This window comes from Phocoena phocoena, chromosome 2 (assembly GCF_963924675.1).
Source record: "Phocoena phocoena chromosome 2, mPhoPho1.1, whole genome shotgun sequence".
Taxonomy (NCBI): domain Eukaryota; kingdom Metazoa; phylum Chordata; class Mammalia; order Artiodactyla; family Phocoenidae; genus Phocoena; species Phocoena phocoena.
In genome coordinates, this window is record NC_089220.1 from 14,784,440 (window position 1) to 14,803,918 (window position 19,479).

Consider the following 19,479-nt stretch of genomic DNA (forward strand, 5'->3'; position numbering starts at 1 on the left):
TATGTTTTTATTTTACAATCATGATAGTAACATATTCGGGTTTACCAAAGTAGAAAACACAGAGAAAAGTCATAACTGATACCTCTCTATATGGATATTCTTAGAGAAGGAAGGGAAAGGGTGATATTTATAAATTCTCACTGTGTGTAAGCACTTTACTAAGTTTCTTAATGTATATTTATTTTATTCTCACCTCATCTCTATGAGAGTAAAACCATTTCCCCCAGTTTATAAATGAAGAAGTTTAGGTTTAAAGAAATTAGATAATTTTCTCAAAGATCTGTCAGCCAATAAGTGGTAAAGCCTAAAGCCCTTAGTCTGTTTGGCTTTAAATACTGTGTAAGTATACCTTCTGGGATATATTGAGGGTGGGGGTAGGAAACTTGCATCATCCTGTGTAGCTTCCCTGAAAGGAGAGAAAGCTCTTCCCTTTTTCTTTCTCCCATCTTCCCTCCCTCTGTTTGTACCTCCCCTGACTCTTTCCTTTTCTCCTTCCTTTCCTTCCCTCCTTTTCTCCCTCCTTTCTTCTATTCATTCAGAAACATTCATAGAGCATGTGCTGTGTACCAGGAAAGACTGTGGGAATATAAATAAAACACCTTGCCATGTAAAACATTCATACTCTGTGGGGGAAGACAAACACGCAAGAAAATTGTGATACAGTGTCATAAGTATAGATCAGGGCTTCTTACCTTGGAACTGTTGACATTTTGGGCCAGATAATTCTTTATTGTAAAGATAATTGCATTTTTGTGTATAATGCCATCCTGTGCATTGTAGGATGTTTAGCAGCATCTCTGGCCTCTACGGACTAGAGGCCAGTTAACACCACCCACCCCAGCTGTGACAACCAAAAATGTCTCCAGACAGCGTTTGGGAGGCAAGTCACCCCCTGCTGAGAACCAATAGGCTAGAGATATGTATAAAGCTCTCTTGAAATATTATAAAGGACTGATATATTGTGCCTGATGGAATCAGGGAAAGCCTCATAGAGAAGATGACATTTGAGCTGAGTAGTTTACCTGATAGAGGGGAGGTTGGGGAATGTATTTTAAGTGTGTCATATCACGTGTAACAGTGGGGGGAAAATAAAAAAATAAAAATACTGCTTCTTTAAATAACTGTGAGCAGCGCAAAGTATTCAAATCTTAGAGTGCATGATGGACATTAGCGGAAGAACTAATTAAATGGGCGGGCAGAGGCCTCAGGGGCACCATTTACTTTCACCTTTAGTTTATATAAATGGTTCCTCTTAAAACACGATTATGTACCCATTTTGCTGTGGCAAGGAGTTTGGACATTATTCTGCTACTACTGGAATGAAGACTGTAAAAACTGGTCATTTGCTACCATAATTCTGGAATTTTAGGGAGTTTGGGGCAAATTAAACTATAAGTCAGTATGCCCACAGGACATCCCTGGATACCCAATGACCTCTTCCTCTGCTAGGCTTTTAGCCAGAACTCTAACAGAAAGACAGATTAGGGGAATTCGCTGGTGGTCCAGTGGTTGGGACACTGCGCATCCACTGCAGGGGACCCGGGTTCGATCCCTGGTCGGGGAACTAAGATCCCACAACCCATGAGGCACAGCCAAAGAAAAAAGACAGATTAACAAGAGAAAAACAAAAAGTTTATTAACAGGTGCAATTCATATCACCTGGGAGAAACCTAAACCAAAAGTAACTCAAAATGGTTTAGAACTCCAGCTTATATAGAAAACAGTAGATCTGTAGACAAAGGACAGAGGAAAGCAGTTAATAACTTAGTGAAATATTGACCGATTGCAGTATTGTTTTTTGTTATGTCTTTATATAAAACCAATCTCAAAATAAACAGTAATTGGCAGCTACATTAGTTACTTCATAAGCAAAGTTATTATATCTCTTAATCTGTGTAAAGAAAGTGATTACTTGAGTCTAAAGGAATAAAGAATTAAGTTGTGTTAACCTGCTTGGCGCTTTAACCCCTCTGTATCTTGTTTACACTATTATCCTAGCCTAGAATATACTTGCTTCCTTCTCTTTTTATCTAAGACCTACACTCTTTGAAGGCCCACGTCAAGTAGCATCTCTTCCATGAAGATTTTTCTCTACAACCTTTTCATCCCCATTAAGCATGTATTACCAGATGTTCTTATTTTAACGGAAAATATCTTGTTTTTCCAATGAGTTTGCAAAATTTGTCTAATTGTCTTAGTGCTCATTGTACCTAGCATAGTAATGCTGCCAATAATAGATGCTTGGTAAGCATTATCTTTATTGATGAAGTATAGGAGCTACGTAGTTGTAGAACATTCCTAGAAACACTGAACCTAGTCTCATTAGCTTTTCAACAAATGTAAGGGGAAAATGTTGATCACATATACAGTCTGCTTTATACCTTTTATTTGATAAATATTTATAGCAAATATGACAAAGGTTGTTAAATCTCCTGTTTTCCTTTTATAGATATGAAAATAAACAATTTAATTGCATAAAATGACTTTTATAATTCTTTCTATTTTAGGTAGGTAGGGATCCCTCAGTTCACATATGGGACACAGAGACCATTAAACCATTGTCGATATTAAAGGGCTACCACCAATATGGTGTCTGTGCTGTTGATTTCTCAGGTAAGGCAGTTTTCTGTCTCAGTAAGAATGATCAAAATGCAGAGGCAATACATGGCATTTTAGTCTAAATTAGTGTTGCCTAAACTTGTCATTTAATAGTGACCTTCACAATTTTTTATCAAATGTGCATACTGTTGTCCTAACCAATCAAGGCTCTGAAAGTGTGGGTTTGCTAGCTGTTTTATAATAATAATTTAATGAAATGTAATTTTAATACCCATTGTTATAAAGATGTTTCTATTAAAATAAAAAATGTTTGTCTACATAACCTCTGAAACCGTCACAGTTACCACTAGTGGTATGTATTTCCAACCTTGGGCAAACCATGATCTCATTTAATGTTTTGCAGCCACAGAGTAAACTTTGAAAATGTTTAGGGTGAAAGCTAAGAAAGAGGTGAGAACTGAAATATTTGTTGTATAACATTTCTATGAAGTGACAATTCCAATCTGTCTTATCAAAATAATTTCAGATCATGTTAACTCTTTGCTACATATATAAAAGTTTAACAACTACAGATAGATCTACAGTGAAAGCTGGGGTATGGATTGGGAAGAGTGGAGAAATACCATTAATAGAGAATTTTATATTAAGAAACAGTAAATTTGTGCTTTCTGCTGCTCTGACTGAAGTGATAGTGAATTGCTATAGTTTGTGGGGGGAATTGTATATACACATATTAATATCTGCCAAAGGTGAAGAAACTGAATGGTAAAGGAGTCAACAAGAAAAATACCACTGGTAGCGATAACATACGAGTTGAGGTTTGCAAAAAGTGTGGCAGAGTGGCAAATGTTTTATTATAGATTGCCTTTACAACCTATAAACATATGCACACCTGCCAGCATGACTGACTTAGCGCAATCTCTTGTCTAATAGTCATTACTTGTTGCTTGATGGTAGTAACAACTAAAATAATTGACCTTCACTACAAACAGTCATATTAAACAGCAATATGTATTTGTAACCTGTGTCTTTTGCATTTGATTCGCTTTTTGTAATCCCTATGACTTCTCATATCACAGTAGAGTTCCTATGGTGAAATTCATTGGCATATATCACTTCTTCCTTCCTTCTTTCTTAGTTTTCCCTTTCCTTCTCATCTTTTAAATATCTTTTTTCTACTTTTCTTATCTTCCTCCTTTCCCCTGTCTTAAGCTGGTAGAAGATGAGGTAAGTGAAGTCAGAGGAAGAAGTCAGCAGATATGTTTAGATGCATTGAGAAACTGTTCTTCCCCCTCCTTATAAATTCTGCTTTTTGTTTCATAGCTGTATGCGTGCCTAACATTTAACAATATTTTATTTTATAAAAATTTAAATATAGTGCCGTGGTATCAGAATATGTACTGAGTGTTTTTTATCTTCTGAATGTTAATGATCAGTCTATCTCTGATTAATTTTCATAGCGGATGGGAAACGTTTGGCTTCAGTTGGAATAGATGATAGCCACACTATTGTGCTGTGGGACTGGAAAAAAGGAGAGAAACTTTCAATAGCAAGGTAGGGAAAAAACTTGATATCACATTGGCAAAATACTGAAATTACCTTGGACTTAAAATTTTTTTTTACTTATAACGGTTTTGAAATCAAGCAAACGTAACTTTTTAAATTGTTGCCGTCTTTATTACCATTGAATAAATAGTATAATCGTGGTAAAAAGACAAATGATTTCATGATTCATTTGTAGGTTTATCCCTTGTGCACACACTTTTTAATGTAACTGTAATATGATATTCGAAGTAGTGATTATCAAAAATCTCCATTTATAGGTAGAGTGAATTCCACTGTAAGATAAGCTATTCTGTAGTCATTGAAAACATGATAAAATACTCATTTTATATATTTGAGTGAAAGGAGATACATACACACATGTATCACAAAGAAATTATAGATTATTTTTATTTTCTCTGTTATAGTTTTCATTTTCTAAATTTTCTACGGTGAGCATTATTATTTCTATAATAATAAAAAATATTAGCAATTGCTTTAAAGGAGGAAATAGTCAACAGTTTCAGAGACTATTTTTTTAACTTCCTATTCCCTAAAGTGATACATAAAAGCACTTTAAAATATAGATAAATGGTTTCTTCAGAGTATATAGACAGGACCCAAATAAAAGATAGTTTAAGAGGATTTTGTATTTGGAAAGACTATATTAAGCTGTAACAGAGTACTATAAAAAATTTTTTTTCTTTAACTCATTCATGCCACAAATGGCATTCTCCATGTACAGTACTATAGTAGGTGCTATCCAAAAGAAGTTCAGTTCTCACGGTTCCTATCTTTTAAGATTCTGTTGAGAGGAGTTAATAAATTAAAATAATAACAAAATAACAAATGTACAAATGCATGATTACGTAGCCTAAACCTAAGAGACAAGTGGGCCAAGCATTTAGTAATGGAGTAATCAAGATAGGGTTTGGATTAGGCAAAAGGTTATTACAGGAGAGATTTATCTTCAGAGTTAAAACATTTTGGTATTTATTTCAGAGGAAGTAAAGATAAGATTTTTGTTGTAAAGATGAACCCGTACGTGCCTGATAAATTAATTACAGCTGGAATTAAACACATGAAATTTTGGCGTAGAGCAGGTAAGGAAGTGCTTCTTTTTGCTCCTTTGAAATTTAAGAAACTATTACTTTTTTTTTTGACATCTTTATTGAAGTATAATTGCTTTACAATGGTGTGTTAATTTCTGCTATATAACAAAGTGAATCAGCTATACATATACATATATCCCCATATCTCCTCCCTCTTGCGTCTCCCTCCCAACCTCCCTATCCCACCCCTCTAGGTGGTCACAAAGCACCAAGCTGATCTCCCTGTGCTGTGCGGCTGCTTCCCACTAGCTATCTATTTTACATTTGGTAGAAACTATTACTTTTAAAAGCGATTTGGTGTTAAGTACAATGTGGTATCCTAAATTGGATCCTGGAACAGAAGTTTCATTAGTTGAAAAATAGATGAAATCTGAATGAAGTTTGGAGTTCAGTTAAGAGTAATATATCAAATATGTCTTTTTTAGTTTTGACAAGTAGTCTGTAGTATTGTAGGATGTTAATGTTATGGGAAACTGGGTGGGCGAGCAGTATATGAGAACACTCTGTGTTATCTTTGCATCTTTTATGAAAATCTAAAATTCTCAAAAGTGAAAAGTTTATTTTTTTAAAAGAATGATTCACAGTTGTCTTGATACATTTTAAACAAAGTTAAGATTTATTTTATCATTATTGGCTACATTGATATAGCATTCATATTTGCAAAAGAATTTAACTTATGAGATTAATCAAGTGATGTCCAGACTTCGTTCTTCTGTTGAAGACATGTTTTTTAGTCTAAACTAAAAATGAGAAATTGTGTCAAAATTCTTTATGTGCTGTAAAATGATATAGAAATGGAATGTTATATTACTTTAGTCATTTAGTAAATTAGTGACTGTAGAAGTTCATATTTTAAAATTAAAAAGTCTCTTTTCCAAATCGAATAGCATACTTATAAATTCCAGCAATTTGACAAAGTCTTAGTACACTTAAACCTTTCAGATAAAATACATAGATATAGAGAGAAGTGAGACATAGGTTAGAAAAGAATAGGCTTAGTGAAGATATTTCCCAAGTTGAATTAACTTTCAAATTGTAAACTACATAGGACATGAGTCGATTTTCAGACTTGTTTTAATACTTTATCACAGACTCATCAGATCATAGTGTATATACATTTACAAAGTAAAAAGAAGTATCTTCACATTTGTAATTTTCATTCCCATTCATTTAAACGAAACTTTTGAGTATCTTAGTCACCTGGACTTGCAAATACCCAGCAAGTAATGCTATTATTGCGGTTTTGAAAAAAAAAACAACTATAAGTTTGTCTGAAATAAGAGACTTAAAGAAAGTAAATAGCCTTAAAGTGAAAAGATTTGCAATTGAATAACTTTTTTCTTTAACTTTGATTTGACATAAAGTAGACCTGAAACTGAACCATAAAAGGATAAATGTTAAGACTTCAGTGCATTTCAGCATTCCTCACTTTGAGGTTCTGATCCAGAGTTCAGTAGTCAACTGGGAAATAAGTAACCACTTTATTAATCTGAATAAATGCCATCTGTCTACCCTCTAAATGCATAGCTTTATGTAAACTAAGTTAAAGATGACTTAGGACTAAGGCTAAAAAGGAGCTTCTTACCTCCTATCCCAGATATAGGCTTTGAGAATTGCAAGTTATGAATTATTAATCTCTAAGGAATTTGAACTCTATTCCATGGCTGGTATGACCTTGTACAATACAAACATGTTATGCTGTGTGTATCAGAAAACTCAATAATGATTATCTAAACCAGAGGTGAAAAACTCTGTAAATGGCCAAATAGTAAATATTTTAGACTTTCCAGACACAGAGACAAAATCAAGAATATTATATAGGTACTTAGAGAACAAGAGAGAGAACTCCTGCCTTGCCGTACCCAGTTTGCACCCAGTTGCCGTTAACTGGAGACGTTCCCTCCAAGATCATTCTGATGCAGTGAACAGGACTTGCAGGTTGGACTCGGGGGAGACCATAGTCAGCCTCACTCTGCCCTAGCGACACACTGATTCTAGTGTGTCTTCTCCTCCTGGAGAGCCCTACCTTCTCAACTTCGGCAGATGGCCAGAGGCAAGGCAACTCCTGGACTGTGATTTCACTGCTGGGTGCCCAGAAGTTTCCATAGCAAAGTCCTCAACTTGTGGACGGTGACCAGCTCGGGCCCTAGGCAGCTGCTAGTTGGCAGCGAAAAGTCAGGGAGGCAGGCTCTGGGAGCAGAGAAGAAAACCGATGTAGCCACTGCAGCTGTGCTCCAGTGGGCACTGAACAAAAACAGGTGATGGCAGGATTTGGCCTACAGCCCATAGTTTGCTGACCCTGCTCTGGATGGATAATCTATGCTCTAGTGAAACCCAGTCCCCTCCACTTGTGCACTAGATCCCATCTCTCAGCTATTCAAGGGCATCATTCCAACTCTTCTTCCCTTTCTCTCTTGCATTATCAGTTCTCCCTCTTTACCAACTCTTTCCTTTCAGTATATAAATGTGGTGTTATTTCTCCATCTTAAGTAAGTAAAACCAAACAAAACTACTCTTTGAGCTCTACCTTCCATTTGCTAATCAATTTCTCTTCTTACCTATGTACTAAAACACATCCACACAGTTGTTTACACTTTAAATTTGTGAGTTATCTTCTCCTTCTTTTGAGAGAAGTCTAACGTGTTTTTTCCCCTTCACCACTTGACTTAACTGCCCTTCCAAGTGCACTAACAACTCTGGCTGCTATGTTAAGAAAAGACAATCTTCTGAATACATTTGGAATATGACTACTTTTCATCATCTTCTATGTTATCACCAGACCCATGCCACCCTTAGCATTTGCCCAGATGATTGAAATAGCCTTCTAACTCTTTTCATCCTTGCCACTATTCAAATTACCCTCAACCCAGAAATCAGAATGAACCCGGTAATAAATAATATGCCAAGTCTTGTCATTCCACCACCCAAATGTTTTTCATCTCATAAAGAGTAAAAGTTAAATCCTTACAATGGTCTGTAATGCTGCCTTTGACCTCTCTGACCCCATCTCCCGTTACTGCCTCCCTTACTTTCTTTGCTACTCCATACTGGCCTCCCTAGTTGTTCCTTGAAGATTCTTGTCACGTTCCTGCTTTGGGGCCTTTGCGTTTGCTGATTCCTCTGTCTTGAATGCTCTTTTTACATGGCTTGCTCTTGCTACCTCCTTCAGGTCTTCATGAAGATACCACCTTCTCAATGAGGCCTCTCTTAACCACCCTTCTTAAAATGGACCCCTCTCATTTCTTATCTCCCTTTTATGCTTACATTTTCTCCATAGCACCCGTCATCATCTAACATCCCGCACATTTTACTTATTTGTCATATTTATTGACTGTCTCTCACCAGGAAGCTCCATGAAAGCAGGGAATTTTGTTGTCTTGTCTGTTTTGTTCATAGCTCTGCCCCCATTGCCTTAAATAGTGTCTGGTATCTATATATATTTCTTGAATAAATGAATGAGTGAATGAGTTCATTTGGAAAAATGGGCAAAAGATATCAATAGATAATGACCAATAAAAATAGGAAAAGATGATAAAGCTCATGAATAATTGGAGAAATGCAAATTAAAACCACAATAAAATTCAGTTGATATTTCACATCCCCAGTCTGATAATACCAAGTGTTCTGAAAGGTAGGAAACAACAGGAACTCCTTTCACTATTAATGGGAGTATATGTTGGTGTATCGACTTTGGAGGACAATTTGGTCATAGAGATGATACCTCTCATCTACATGCTGTTCCTTTTGCAAATACGCTATGACCATTCCTAGGCATTCCTAGAGAATCTCTTGCACTTTTATAGAAGAGGCCCTTGCAGCAGTGTTTAAAGCAACATTGTTTTCAATAGCAAAATCTTGGAAGCAATTTTATTAAGTCCCCATTAATAGGAAAATGTTGTGTTTATATAACGGAATCCTATATAGTCAGGAAAATGAGTTTTCTAGGGGTACAAATCAACATGTATAAAACTCCACAACAAATTGTTGGTGAAAAAAGCAGGTTGCAAAAGAATACATACAGGATATGTATTTAGAGATAATTTTAAACATGAAAAATAATGACATGTTACCTAAGAATTCAAAAATAAGTAGTAAAATATGTATAAGGGAATGTGTGAGAATAATCAAGATCACATTCAGAATAGTAGTGGGTGAAGAAGGGAGATGGGATTGGCATACGTTTTGATTGTTTAGTAATTTTATGTAAATTGATAATGGATATAGAAGAGCTTATTGTATTTCTTTTACTTTTTGTATTAAATATGTCATAATATAATTTTTTTAAAATTAATCAAAAGACTGATTTAAACTGACTTAATACATATTTTTGTTTATCCAAAAAGCTATGACCTGAAAGCAGCCATGGTTATGCCTGCTGCAGCCAAGCAAGGTGTTGCCCAAGTCACTGATTGAGAGACCTTTATTTTTCTTTTTAACTCTCCTTACTGTTACATGTCTTTCTCTTTAAACAAGAAAAACAGCAGAAAAGAAATTTTATTGCTTTGAATTTTATACGTTTTGAGAGTGGTACTTTCATAATATTTTTTATGAACCAGGGGGAGGATTGATTGGAAGAAAAGGCTACGTAGGCACACCAGGGAAAAATGACACAATGATGTGTGCAGTATATGGATGGACTGAAGAGATGGCTTTTTCTGGAACATCCACAGGAGACGTGTGTATCTGGAGAGACATCTTTCTTGTAAAGACAGTTAAAGCACACGATGGACCAGTGTTCAGTATGCATGCATTGGAAAAAGTAAGTAACCTAAATAAATTTTAAGTTAAACATAGTTTGATCATGGAGTGCAGAACATTTTCACAAGTACAGAGACACTACCTTTCTACTTAGCTGAGCTACCCAATAATAATATGTGAGCTAGAGTCTTCCTGACTGTATTTTATTCCTCTTTTCAAACTCCTGAACCCAGAGTGAAATAGGTCTGCTGTTATTAAAAAAAAGTTTAACTTAGTATTTATTAATCTTTTACTCTGAGTCAAAAATTGTTTAGGTACTTTATATGTTCTCACCATATCCTGTGAGGTAGCTATCATTATTTTTTAATAAATTTATTTGTTTTATTTGTTTATTTTTGGCTGTGTTGGGTCTTCGTTGCTGCGTGTGGGCTTTCTCTAGTTGTGGCGAGCGGGGGCTACTCTTCGTTGCAGTGCGCAGGCTTCTTATTGCGGTGGCTTCTCTTGTTGGAGAGCACAAGCTCTAGGCACGTGGGCTTCAGTAGTTGCAGCACGCAGGCTCAGTAGTTGTGGCTCACGGGCTCTGGAGCACAGGCTCAGTAGTTGTGGCACATGAGCTTAGTTGCTCCGCAGCATGTGGGATCTTCCCAGACTAGGGCTCAAACCCGTGTCGCCTGCATTGGCAGGCAGATTCTTAACCACTGAGCCACCAGGGAAGTCCCGTAGCTATTATTATTATCCCCTCTTTTTAAAGGATGGGATTATGAAGGCTCCAGGAGAAGGTGCTGAAAGTGGTAGAGCTACTTTATGGTTCCAGATTGCAAACTGTGTTTTTAAAGTCCTATTCTAAAAGTAGAATGTTTTGTGTCATGGTAAATATTTTTGCAAATTCCATGTTGATGTTTAAAAAAACATAATGGATTCTATGCTAATTTCTGTTTTTTACAAGCTGTAACTTTTGGCTATAAATACTCTTTCCTCCAGAGTTTTTCAATATAAAAGAAGGTTATTATTTTTTAAATATTTAGATCTTCATTAACTTAAAACTTTTACTTTTGTAGGGATTCGTAACTGGAGGGAAAGATGGGGTAGTAGCTCTTTGGGATGACTCCTTTGAAAGATGTCTCAAGACCTATGCTATAAAAAGAGCTGCTTTGGCCCCAGGATCTAAAGGTGATTTGAGATTTTGAGATTTGTAGGAAAAAAGATTAATTGCTTATTAACATGGTGGGCACTGAGGTGGAGCACATAGGGTATATTTTTCCTTCTTTACTAGACAGGCATCAGAGTTCAGTAAGAGAAGCCACTTAACTGTATGCCAGAATCATTGCTGTCCTTTCAAAATCTATTTTCAGTGATACGCATAGTAATATATAAACAAATACAAGATTATCAATGTTAATTTTTAACATTTTTAATTTTTCAAAGAAAATCGCCATGTGAGCGTCACATTTTCCACCAGTCAGGGTATTGTTTTCAAACTTGGCCTTTTGTTTCATCTTAGTGTTTTGTTGACTCTCCCTCTCTAGCCTTGCAGGCCTTTCTTCCTTTACCCTTTCTCATGGTGCGCTAAGGCACTACAGCACTCTGTCTCTGGCCTCCAGGCCTTCCTGTATGCTGTCACTTTTGCCTAGAATTTTCCCTTTCTCCTCCCTCCTGCTTCCTCCAGTTTCTTGACCATATGCTCATTTTTCAGATCTCAAACACTGTTTCTTCTAGAATGATTCCTTACACTCCCATCCCCTCTCCCCCTCACAAAAGGTTAAATTCCCTTTTGTTCCGTTTTCAATATGCTCCTCACACAAGGTCTGTTTTCCTCTTTGTATGCTCCGTGAGGGCAGAAGCTTGGCTCTATCACGTTTACCAGTATATCTCTGAAGTCTGCCTAGGGTACAGTAAACATAAATGAATTAATCTTAAATCAAATTGAATTAAAATTACTAACCAGAATATTGTACATGCTCTAAGAGGGTCAGGAGGTGGATGAGGGGCAAATGTAAAAGGAAAATAAACAGCTGTCAGACTGGTAGTAGGGGATCTGGAATAATATAGAATCATGGAATTGTAGCATATAAATGGTACTTACTTTTGAGATTAGTAAATTGAATGATTGGGGAAAATGTGGTACATTTATTAGAATACTTAAAATATAGGAGAAAGCAACCGTGTAACATGATTTGCATTGTCAAAATAGCATCATTGGCAATATATACACCCTTGTATTATAGTAAACTTCATACCTAGAAGAACATCTCCGTTTAACATTTTAGGTCTTCTCTTGGAAGATAACCCATCTATACGTGCCATATCATTAGGACATGGTCATCTTTTAGTTGGTACAAAGAATGGTGAAATACTAGAAGTGGATAAAAGTGGCCCAATAACACTTCTGGTCCAGGTAATTTTAAATGTTAATATGCTTTCTTTTCCCTTTGTATACAGTTGATTCAATACATAAGAGCCAGAAGTTGGCAGTGGTGAAAAATAATGTTAAATTATTTAGGGAAATATTTGTTAATGTTAATATTTACAAAACATAAATTTAATCATAGTTAAATGAGTAGTATCTGTAAATAATATGCACATTATCATGTAGAATAATTGCCAATATTTTCAGTAATTTCTTATTGCAAAGCAAGAAACCAATGGAAAGAAAAGCCAGTTGTAATTAATTTAACCCAGTCCATTTATTTCATATTTAATTTTATTTCTTTGAAGTACATTTGTTGACCCTAAGGCAGTTGTTTTTCTATGAAACTCTTCAGTTTAGTTCATTCTTTCTCAAGTTTCTAACTTAGAAAAGTAAAAAATGTACGCTAAAATTTTACTGCTGAAAACATTTATCCATGAAAATATGTTAGTGATTTTGAAAATCCAGAAGTACACACTTTGTGTGGCAGAAATATAACATAAAACAGCAGGATTAGCTAATCCTTAACATTTCTATCAGGAATGCTGTATTAATTTTTCAGGTTTACATTTCCTATGTATATTATGGTTTTTGATACTATAAAACACAGCAGGTGAAGTAGTATTTACTCTAATGAAAAATTGTCCTCATGCAACTCTGTATAGTAACACATTTTGGGTTTGCCTTTTACCCTGAAAAAGAATTATGTTCTTTCTTAATACAGACTGATTTCTTCTCCAGCCCCCCACTTCACTCCTGTTAAGACACCAAAGAGCACATGTAGAAGAGAACATTGCACATGCTTTAAGGTTAACATAATATCCTGATGTAACAAGGAGAATTTGTAAGCAAATAACAAAACATTTTATATTAAATTAACTGTCATGTCTTACTCTTTAATTTCAGTCACATGATGTTCCTTTAAAGTAAAAAGATGTTAGAGTCATGGTGTTTAACGTATTTATGGTCTCTTGGAAAATATAAACACAAATACACTTTTACAGATGAATCCATAGATGGACCTATTCAAAAATACAATTTCATAATTGTAAGAAGAGATTTTTAGAAGTCATAAATGACATTTTTTAAAAATATTTATTATAAAGTTTAAGATTTCACATATGTACTGTCTCCTAAATGTCAGGGACAAGACAGGATACCAGGTCTCACCATTACTGTCCAACATTGTATGTGAGGTCTTAGCCAGTCCAGTAAAACAAAACAAAACAGAAAACAATTAAAGGTATACATGTTGGAAGCAAATGGATGACGCTGGATGGATATCAGTATTTGCGGATATTATAACCCTATACCTTGAATATTCAAGAGAATAAACTGAAAAATTATTAGAACTAATTAAGGAGTCCTACAGATTGCATATATGCAAAGTCAACATGTGAAAGTCAGTAGTATTTCTACATATCAGCAATGATCAGCTAACACATATGACACAAAATGGTACTCACAAAGAAAACTATATAGTAACCAGAAATAAAGATGGCTAAAAATATGCAAGACGTGTATTAAGAAAACTATAAAATTGTACTAAAGGCATAAAAGCTGTAAATAAATTCTGTATGATCATAATCCATATCCTAATGAGATTTTTCACAAATTCTGGAAAGATTTTGTTTAATCATCTAGAAGAGAAACTATTCAAAAATAGTCAAGAAATTTTTGAGAAACTCTCTGTGCTAGAAATAAAGATAATTTAAAACTATAGTAATTAAAAGTGCGGGAATGTATGTACACAGTAGAAGTGCATTCATGTATATACCAAAAAAAAACCACGTACAACAATGTTTGTAGCAGCAGTATTCTGTGGATCAGTTTGGGGACTAGCGCCTCTTAACAATATTAAATCTTCTGATCCATGAACGTGGATCTCTCCGTTTACTTAGATCTTCTTTAACTTTTTTCAACAATGTTCTATAGTTTTCAGTGTACATGTCTTGTAGTTATTTTGTTAAAGTAACTTACCTCATATATTACTTCTAATAGTTTTTTGGTGAATTTTTTAGGGTTTTCTGTATACTGTAAGAGATTATGTCATCTGCAAATAGAGATAGTTTTACTTCTCCCTTTCCAATCTGGATGCCTGTTATTTCCTTTTCTTACCTAATTATGCTGCCTGGAACTGCCAGTACTATGTTGAACAGAAGTAATGAGAGTAAAGATCCTTGTCTTGTTTCTAATCTTAGGGAGGAAGCATCCAGTCTTTTACCATTAAGTATAATGGTAACTGTGGATTTTTCATCTTTGCCCTTTATCAGGTTGAGGAATTACTCTTTTATTCCTAGTTCGTTGCTTATTTTTATCATAAAAGATTGTGTCACATATATATGGAATCTAAAAAAAAAATGCTTCTGAAGAACCTAGGGACAGGACAGGAATAAAGAGGCAGACATAGAGAATGGACTTGAGGACACAGGGACAGGGAAGGGTAAGCTGGTACGAAGTGAGAGAGTGGCATGGACGTGTATACATTACCAAATATAAAATAGATAGCTAGTGGGAAGCAGCCGCATAGCGCAGGGAGATCAGCTCGGTGCTTTGTGTCCACCTAGAGGGCTGGGATGAGGAGGGTGGGAGGGAGACGCAAGAGGGAGGAGATATGGGGATATATGTATATGTATAGCTGATTCACTTTGTTATACAGCAGCAACTAACACAACAACGTAAGGTAATTATAGTCCAGTAAAGATGTTAAAAAAAAAGATTGTGTCATTTGTCAAAAGCAATTAGTATATTGCATTAATTGATTTTGGGATTTTAAGCCAACCTTTCATTCCTGGGATTAATCCCACTAGGTCATGGTATATAATTCTTTTTATATGTTGTTGGAATAAGTTTGCTAGTATTTTGTTGAGGATTTTAGCATCCATGTTTATAAGGGATATTGGTCTGTAGTTTTTTGTGATGTCTGTCTGGTTTTGGTATCAGGATAATATTGGCTCCATAAAATGATTTAGGAAGTATTCTGTCCTCTTTGATGGCCTCTTTCCCTAACCACATCCAGCTGTTAAACTCTATTAATTGCTCACTGATTACTCTATTATTTCCAGCATTTTCCTGGAGAATAAATTCCTTCACAGGCTAAACCAATCAAATTCAGGCTTCTTAAAAGGGACAGTTCCCTAGGTTACTGTTTGAGATTTGTTCTGAAGTCAAGCAGTCTCTTCCCGTTGTCTATGAGATTTTCCTGTTTTTCCTAGACAGACTAGCTGGCCTTCATTTTAGCCATGTCCAGTGAGTCTGTCAGTTGCCTCCCAATTAACTTTCATCACAACCTCCATTGTTTTCAAGAGCACCTTTAGGCTTCACCTTTTCCACATTGTAGTAAATGAAGTCAGTTGCTTTGAGAAGAGGCTAGGAGCTGTTTTATGGCTTGCTTCTCTCTCTCTCCCAGAAAAATTTCTGATCCAGGGCTCTGTAGTTGAGGGTGAAAACAGTGGAATGCTTCCTTTTCCCGAGTGTCCCTTGCTTTAGATTTCAGTACTCAGTTGGTGGGGAGGGAGCAAGTAGCCTCAGGTCTTCTTGAGTTGACATTGAGGCCCCAGTATTCTTACTGGCCACTGCACCTAAGATAGAGCCTCCATCTCAGAATAGGGGGTGGATAGAAGGAGGGAGCTCCCATCTCTCAGCAGCAGTCACCAAGAATTTAGCCTCAATAGCAGGTAGCTGGGGGCAGGATGAGAAATGCTGACCTCTGCCCCTTCTGGGAAGTAAAGCTCCCCTAGTGGCTGGGGAGAGAGACCGCCCTTGTTCTTGGTTACATCAATCTGGTATGGAGTTTTCATGTCAGTGAGTGGGGAAGAGGGAGAAAAGGGGTGTCTCGGTTCAAGTACAGCAAACTCACTGTTCTTACTGAATTTTAGCAGATTTTCTTGAGTAACTGTTTCTTCATTTGTTCTATTTCCTCGAAACCATTTCCAGAGACTTAATTTTTTTTTAAATAATTTCTACCAGTTTCACTGGTGCACAGGTCTGCAGTACTCCCTTGCTCTGTCATGCAGGAAGTCCCTCATTTATGACAATTATTAGCATTCCAGGGCAGCCAATTCCTATTTTCTCCACATTAAATGTTGTAGGATTTTGAAGCTAATTTTCAGCAGCAACTTGATTATATTGTAACTGTGGAGATAAAACTGTTACGAAGTTATTTTAAGGTGTATTCCAAAGATAAAGAGAAAAGTTTTATTAGATTTATCTATTATTCATTATCCTATCATTATTATATATTATTGAATGTTGTCTTCAGTTTTCTTCTAAATACAAGTATCTTTAGGTTAAATTGATCTTAACTGTGTTTTATTTACAGGGACACATGGAAGGAGAGGTGTGGGGTTTGGCTACACATCCTTATCTGCCCATCTGTGCTACTGTAAGTGATGATAAGACCTTAAGAATATGGGATCTCTCTCCTAGTCATTGTATGTTGGCTGTCCGGAAACTTAAAAAAGGTAAGTGCCTCTCAGACTTGAGCATAGATCAAATTGTCACAATTATTTAACCCTCACAAATGTAGGAAAGCAATAGTAAATATATAAAAAAGACTTAAAATATTTTTTCTGTGTCTACTTGCTCATGATCGTATATGAAGAAAATTAATTATACCCAGTCTTTGCTTTATGGGACCTACTATGATCATGCCTACCCTGAGTCAGTTTTTAATATCATTTTGGAAAAAAGAATATAGGATGAAAACAGAAGCTAAGTTTTCTACCCTTAATGACTATGGATTATATATAATTCAGAATCAGAAATCAGGAAGGCCTTAACTTAAAAAGGGGTAGCAGAGTTGAGAGGAGGATATTTTAGGATGAAACAGAACTGAGCACATTTGTAGGAGGTAAATGAGGCTACCCTATCAATATAGAGCGACAAGAGCTTCAATTGTTGGAGCAAGACTGTTACTATTAACTTAGGCCAGATGAGGATATACAATAGCTTCAAATTTCTTAGTAAAGTGGTAGGGAATATTATTTTATAGCATGAGGATATTGTAGGAGGAGCTCTGGCTGAAAAAGTTGGGAATTGTGACTGAAAGAAATGTGATAGCTTAAGCAGATGAAAGTAAGAATTGCTAGCAATGTAAAGACCAAGTTGAAGTTAGGTAACATGTTATAATTCAATCAGTTGATTTATATTTGCTTCCTTCTATTGACTTTTAAGTCAATAGAAGTCTATTCTCTTTTTCTAATGCTGTTGTTAAATATTTAACATATATGCTTAACTAAAAATCTGAAGTTAATCACAATCTCTGGAACTCTAGAGCTCTAGTCACTGTCCTTCCCTTTTTTTTCTTTTATTTTTTTGAGTTATTGATGTTCAGCATTTTCATTCTCTGGGGTGTGTGTGTGTGTGTGTGTGTGTGTGTGTGTGTGTGTGTGTGTTGTATTCCTTTGTTTTTTTCTGAAAAACTAGGGAGAATTACCAGTGGTTGTGTACATGAACTTTCGGTGTGAAGGGTTATAGTAAGATTTCAAAACCACAGTCACACCTTTTTGTGCACAGAAAACCACTGTGTCAAAAGATTCTTTCCTTCCCAAGTCCATTGGAAGTCCTGACCAGTCAGATTTGGAACACACTTGTTTTTATTACCTATCAGATTTTCTTTCCTTTTTTAAATTGAAATATAATTGACATAGAACTTTACATTAGTTTCAGTGCACAACATATTGATCCAATATTTGTAAATACTGTGAAATGATCACCATAATAACATGACTACACATACTTACAAATTTTTTTTTATTGTGAGAAGAACTTTTTTTTTTTGCAGTACGCAGGCCTCTCACTGCCGTGACCTCTCCCGCTGCGGAGCACAGGCTCCGGACGCACAGGCCCAGCGGCCGTGGCTCACAGGCCCAGCCGCTCTGCGGCATGTGGGATCCTCCCGGACCGGGGCACGAACCCATGTCCCCTGCATCGGCAGGCGGACCCTCAACCACTGCATCACCAGGGAAGCCCGAGAAGAACTTTTAAGATCTACTCTCTCAGCAGCTTCCAGCTATGCAATACTGTATTACTAACTGAAGTCACCATGCTGTACTTTAGATGTCTATGACTTCTTTACTTTATAGCTGGAAGTTTGTACCTCCTGACCCCCTTCACCCATTTTGCCCACCCCCCACTGGCAACCACCAGTCTGTTCTCTGTATCTTTGAGCTTTTTTTTTTTAGATTCCATATATAAGTGGATATAGTATTTGTCTTTCTCTGTTTAATTTATTTCACTTAGCATAATGCCCTCAGTGCCCATCCATGTTGTTGCAAATGGCAAGAGTTTATTCTTTTTTATGGCTGAGTAATCTTACAGTGTGTATGTATGCATATATATGTATATACATACAGACATATCTATACCACACTTTCTTTATCCATTCATCCATTCGTGGACACGTGGGTTGTTTCCATATCTTGGCTATTGTAAATAATGCTGCAGTGAACATGAGGGTTGATATACCTTTTGACTTAGTGTTTTTGTTTTCTTCGGATAAATACCCAGGAGTGTAATTTTTTGAGGATCTCTGTTTTTTTTTAACCTCCCTTCAATTGGGCATTATTATTGTTTCATGCAGTCACTGTTTACTTAGATTTATCTATGCTTATGCATTTCTTTGTTCACCTTTTCTTCTTGTATCTCAAACTTTTTCTTTTGTCATTTTCTTCTAAAATACAGTTTTAGAATATCCATATTAAGGACTTGTTGGAAATTCTCTCATCTTCCTCTGGATGAACCAGTGGCATATAAGACTAGGACAGTGGGAGTGGTCTATTTTGGCAGGAGAAATATTTTATCACTGACATTGCAATTCTTTAAAAGCAAAAAAAATTTTATTCAGTTTTATTGTTTTAAAATTTTTGATTGGCAATATATTGCCCCTCAGGGGGAACTGTTTCCACTGCCCTGCCCTTGGTATACTACTAGTCTGAACATGTTTTCATTTTTTACTCTCATTCTTGAATGCTAATTTAACTGCTTCTAGAGTTCTTGATTCAGAATTATTATTCCTGTGGTTTCCATTGTTCTCTTTTACATCGTTCTGCAGTTCTGAGGTTTAATAACATTGTGCATGTATGTGGTTTATTATTTATTTATTTAGGATTTGTTGTGTTTCCTGAATCTTTGGACTTATATCTCATATCAGACCAGAAA

General features: G+C 35.9%; 1 protein-coding gene across 3 annotated transcripts in view; it reads left to right on the forward strand.

Moving 5' to 3' along the window:
- Positions 1–19,479, forward strand: part of EML5 (EMAP like 5) — a 165,277-nt gene that overhangs the window by 87,321 nt on the left and 58,477 nt on the right. For all 3 annotated transcript variants that reach the window (XM_065872785.1, XM_065872786.1, XM_065872787.1), the window contains exons 15-21: positions 2,508–2,613; positions 4,020–4,113; positions 5,104–5,204; positions 9,770–9,972; positions 10,970–11,081; positions 12,179–12,306; positions 16,640–16,781. In XM_065872785.1, coding sequence (XP_065728857.1) covers positions 2,508–2,613; positions 4,020–4,113; positions 5,104–5,204; positions 9,770–9,972; positions 10,970–11,081; positions 12,179–12,306; positions 16,640–16,781 — 886 coding nt within the window. The remainder of the gene's footprint in view (positions 1–2,507; positions 2,614–4,019; positions 4,114–5,103; positions 5,205–9,769; positions 9,973–10,969; positions 11,082–12,178; positions 12,307–16,639; positions 16,782–19,479) is intronic.